Below are 5,360 nucleotides of genomic sequence, written 5' to 3'. Positions count from 1 at the left end.
GCAACTTTCCCCAAACTCATTTTCTGTTTCATGCAGCTTTCTTCTTTCTCTAAATATAATGTTTTTCTTATACTTAAAACCTCAGAGTTCTTTGTGGTGTCTACTATTGCAGGGTTGGGGCCCACACAGCAGTGCGGAACTGAACCCAGAATCCCACACACTCAGAAAAGCTGTGCTACCATTTTGAGTCACCTCCTGGCTCTTATTCTTTTTTAACATCCTTTTTATTGCTTTTTCTACTATCAAGGTCATTTACTTTACACTCCTCTTATAAAAGCTTAGACCTTCCCTCCAAGCAGCCAAGGAGTGCCCCACAAGTCAGCTGTGATTTCTTGTTATTTACTATGGGAAGAAGAGTGTTGAGTGGGCCATGAAGGGAACATTCTGAGGGCAGGGGAGAACAATCTAGGACCTTGTTAGGAGCCTCTGGCTCTTGCCACCTTCTGAACAGTCTGACAGAGGGGGACATTCCCAGCTACAGACAGTGGGAGTTCCAAGATCTCACTTCCTGTTTTCTCAGACCCTGCATGGTGGGAAGCCTTGTGGATGAGTTAAGGCCTCTTTCACGAGCTTGTTAACTCTTTATAGGAGACAAATCACCTAGTCATGGAGTGATTGTATAAGAATTGACATAAATATTAATGAGAAAAATGCCAGTTTCCTTGCACCCACACCTACAAGAGGCTTATATAAGGTTTAGAGGAGAAGAGTGCTTTTAGCCATCAACAAACCCAACCGTGCACAACGCAGAAGCCTAGCTTTTCTGTACTATGCCTGCTACTAGCTGCCATGCTCTCCTCGGTGGTCAGGTTTCAGAGACCAGGGGAGCCCCCACATGCCTGTTGGCCACAGTGGCACAGGCCAACAGAGTGCGTGTGGGATCCACTCCTCTGGGCCGACCCAGCTACTGTGTGACTGCCAGCTGCAACACAGCCTGCCCCCTACCAGGGACCTGCAACATCCCTGGCAACATTGGCAGCTGTGGGCCCTATGGTGAAGGTGCCCTGAATGGCCATGAGAAAGAAACCATGCAGTTCCTGAATGACCGCCTGGCCAACTACCTGGAGAAGGTGCGGCAGCTGGAGCAAGAGAATGCAGAATTGGAGACCAAGATCCAGGAGTGGAGCAAGTGCCATGAGTCCATGATGTGTCCTGACTACCAGAGCTACTTCTGCACTGTGGAAGAGCTCCAGCAGAAGGTGAGGCCTGATGGCCCCTGGCAAGCTGTGCCCCTTGCACTGAATTTGGCCTCTTTGCCAGCTTTTGTCAAGACACTGTCTTGGCACATGGGCTGTGCTCATTAGTGATGCATTGTTTGGGCTGCTTTTGCACTGCTAAAGCAGAATCGATGAGCTGGAAGAGAGGCATACAGGTTTCAAGGTCTCAAATATTTGCCACCCAGCCTTTACTGAGAAAGCTCCCTGCATTTGCATGCACAGTGCCTGGGTTGGTGAGGACTCAGCCACAGATGAAATGCTCCTTTAACAGAGGTGAATGAGAAGGTGCAGAGGTTGAGATTTGGAAGCTGTGCTCTAGGATTCTGAGTTTGTGTTTTTTTTTTTTTTTTTTCATTTCAGTTCCCTAATTCCTATGTTGCTACTGCAGAGACCTAATTTTGAGGGGGTAATCTCTTTAGATTATTAATACTTTTTAAATTTGTTTTGGGGCCACATACAGTGATACCCAGGCATTAATCCTGGTCCAGGACTCAGAAGTCACTCCTGGTGCGGATAGAAGGGTATATGGGATGCCAGGGATCAAATGCAGGTCTGCTGCATGCAAGGCAAATTCCCTACCTGTTGTATTATGTCTTCAGTCCAAATCTTGAGTCCACATTTTAGTTCTAAGGGCAAAACAATCCAGAATATTAAAATAGAGGCCATGAAAATCTAACTACAGAGAAGAGCTTTTCAGAGCGGGGGCTAGTCCTCCAAAGGGAGGCACATCTTAAGGGTCAATCCACCCCACCTTACTTGAAACTTACAACAAATCCACTGCTCTGTGGCTTCTGTTTATGTTAGACTGAGACTCAGAGCTGGCAAAATTTGATCAAGTTTTTGTTCTGTGTTGAGTTTGCTGCTTTCTTCCTTTGCTTCCTTAGGCTTATGCCTTCACCCTGGTCAACCACCTCTTGCACATCTCAGTGCTTCACCAAGCTTTACATCTTACAATCACATGTTCATGGGTCTCTTACATGTTTGGGAGTTAATTTTATCCTAGGAAATATTTCAGCCTCTGTAAACTTCCTCCGATCCAGACCATAGAAGACTCTGGGAACAGAGAATCTCCAAGCCTCCTTCCTTTCCTCAGATCCTGTGCATCAAATCTGAGAACAACAGGCTGGTGGTGCAAATAGATAATGCCAAGTTGTCCGCTGATGACTTTCGGACCAAGTGAGTTGTGGGTAGGATCACTATGGGGAGGAGTCAGAGATTGATCTGGAACTTCTTCTGAGGGATATGGTTGGCATCAGATAATAAACATCCAAATCCCAAACCATCAGTTTCACAAAGAGAAAACAGGGTGTTAAACTGAAGCCCTTAGCCCCCACATGGTTTAGTTGTCATCATTTACAATGCAGTATGGGGGAATATCACTTGCTTGATTCTACTGGGTAAGGTCAGGCAGAGGAGACGGCACCTCTTGGGGGGCAGGCGCTGGAGCTCAGGATGCAGTGCGACTTGTCAGAAGTCATGTGACTATTGCATGGTGACAGCAGAACGAGTCCCAGACACTTAGATGCTACCCTCAGCCAGGCTATTTCTATTATGCAGCTCCATCCATTGGGAGCACTCATTCACAAAATTACCAACACAATCTGAGGCATCATGGAGGAGGATCAGAGGGCTTAAGGGGAGAAAAGTCTGTCTCCAAGCAGGAAGGGAACTTGCATCTCCCTGCATCTTGCCAGGGCACTGCTGAAGCTTCTACCAAAAATGTCAGGTGCTTCCTCCATGCTGGCCCTTTGATTCCAATCAGAGAGCTCATTACAGTTGGGAGTTAGGAGGAGGAGAGCCTACCCTACCCTAGCCTTGCCTTTGCCCTTAGCCCACCATGGCTGATGCTGACCATGTGTTCATCCTGGCATTCTTACCAGCCACTATGGTACCCTGATGCTTCCTGAGCTCAGCCTAGTGCCCAGGAAATGTAAACTCACAATTAATCTGCAGAGGGAAGACCAGAAGGTGATCTCACTAGGGGGTGCCCTGGGCCCCCTAAGCTCTCTAATAATATCCCTGCTGAAAGGTATGAGGCGGAACACTCACTGCACCAGCTGGTGGAGAGTGATGTGTGTGGGCTGCGTCGAGCACTGGATGACCTCACTCTTGCCAAGTGCGACCTAGAGGCCCAGCTGGAGTCCCTGAAGGAGGAGCTGCTTTGTCTCAAGAAGAACCATGAGCAGGTGTGTGTCCCTAGAGAAGACTTTTGAGGAGGTGAACTCAGCTTTTGGGAGAGAGGCTCCTTTCTTCTGAACCAGTTGAAAACTCTGCAGGTTTAGTTTCTGAAATCCTTTGGAAGCTGCTGGGAGGCTGCAGGCAGTGCAGCCTCTTTGGAGGAGCATAGATAAGTCATTGTAGGAGAAAAGGCAGGGAGGCTTTGAGAACTCCAGAAATGTCTTCTTCTTATACCCTCAGGAAGTCCACACTTTGAGGTGCCAGCTGGGAGACAAGCTGCGGATCGAGCTGGACACAGAGCCTACTGTGGACCTGACCAGGGTGCTGGAACAGATGCGGTGCCAGTATGAAACCATGGTGGAGACCAACCGTCAGGACGTGGAGCAGTGGTTTCAGGCTCAGGTGAGGTGGGCTCCATAGGGTAGGAGGGCATCCCACTTTCTGTGGGCAAGAGCTGATGGTTTTCCTGTGTTCTGTGATGCAGTCTGAGGGCTTCGGCCTGCAGACCACGTCATGCTCTGAGGAGCTGCAGTGCTGCCAATCAGAGATCCTGGAACTTCGCTGCACAGTGAAGGCCCTGGAGGTGGAGCTTCAAGCTCAGCACAACCTGGTGAGAATATGCAACAAATCTTGGAGGGAAACCCCTGCCCCATAGTAGCTCTCAGGAGCAGACACACATTACTTTAACACTGATCAGGAACCAGCTAACACCCTGATGTCCTTGCCTTTTCAAGAACTTTCTTGTAGCTATAGAAGCACTGGGATAAGACATTGAACAGGTGAAGGAGGCTAAAATCTTATCCTAAGGTCTCTGATAAAGGTCAATAGTATAGACTTAGTCAGTTCAGTGCAGGCAGCTTGCAACAAGAGGTGGATTTAATCTTTGGAGTTTATGGGGTCTTGGGGGCACCAAGATCTGGTGAATGTATAGAGGGCAGAGGTCCCTGCTTCATTTCTGCATTTTCTCTCTGTTATTCCAGAAAGATTGTCTGCAAAACAATCTGTGTGAAGCCGAGGCCCGCTTTGGCACTGAGTTGGCCCAGATGCAGACCCTGATCAACACCGTGGAGGAGCAGCTGGCTGAAATTCGCAGTGACCTGGAGCGGCAGAACCAGGAGTACCAAGTGCTGTTGGATATCAAGGCACGACTGGAGTCAGAGATCGCCACATACCGGAACCTTCTGGAAAGCGAGGACTGCAAGTAGGTGTTCTGATGTTCGAGCCAATGTCACATGCAGAGCCAATGTCACTTGGAGGAATTACCTAGGAGATGAGGTGGCCTTGTAGAGCACATTTCTGGGAACAAATACTCTCTTGTGTCAGCTGGAGAATGGTCTGGAGTTAGATGAGAGTGAGTAGGTGACTTTATAGTGTCAGGCTGCAAGTCACTTCCAGAAGGGCTAAAGTCCTGAGGGCTCAGTGCATTTAGGACTTGAGTGATAATAATATGGAAGTCTACAGGTGCTGTAGGTGCAAGCATTGCTGTTGACACTTGCCCCACCACTGCCACACTCTTTCTCAGTAGCAATGAAAAAGGGCTAAGTGGATGATGCTCTCCTTCAGGCACCAGGGATGTGATCAAGTGCTGTGTCACCATAAAGAACATGGCCGGCCATTGTTCTGCCAACCTTTCATTCTGCCAGTCCATGTGGGACAACATGGGTTTTATACAGGGATACCTGGAGCTCTGTCACAGCTCTGCTGTGGACTCTGGGCAAGGGTTAGCCCCCAGGGTTAATAGGTAGAAAGGTTAAAAAGCCCCTCTGTACCTCCAGATCTTATGTGAATCTTTGGTGTCATTCTCATCCAATGTCTCATACTTCTCTCTACAGGCTTCCCTGCAACCCATGTGCCACCCCAGCCTCTTGTGTCCCCTGCCCAGCTTTTGTAACCTGTACTTCTTCACCCCACCTATCTGGACCTACTCGGGCCTCCTGTGTGCCATGCCCATCATCTCGATGCTGA

At 48.7% G+C, this 5,360-nt stretch overlaps 1 protein-coding gene across 1 annotated transcript; it reads left to right on the top strand.

The window, feature by feature from the left end:
- Window positions 1-770: 770 nt before the first annotated feature.
- Window positions 771-5,360, top strand: LOC126000781 (keratin, type I cuticular Ha7-like). Its single transcript, XM_049767928.1, has 7 exons — window positions 771-1,199; window positions 2,311-2,393; window positions 3,247-3,403; window positions 3,636-3,797; window positions 3,880-4,005; window positions 4,376-4,596; window positions 5,228-5,360. Exons 1-7 carry the CDS (start codon window positions 771-773, stop codon window positions 5,358-5,360), a joined length of 1,311 nt encoding a protein of 436 aa, XP_049623885.1.

Source organism: Suncus etruscus, chromosome 1 (assembly GCF_024139225.1).
Source record: "Suncus etruscus isolate mSunEtr1 chromosome 1, mSunEtr1.pri.cur, whole genome shotgun sequence".
Lineage (NCBI taxonomy): Eukaryota > Metazoa > Chordata > Mammalia > Eulipotyphla > Soricidae > Suncus > Suncus etruscus.
The sequence above is the reverse complement of the archived record's forward strand: the minus strand, read 5'-3'. Positions and strand labels throughout refer to the sequence as shown.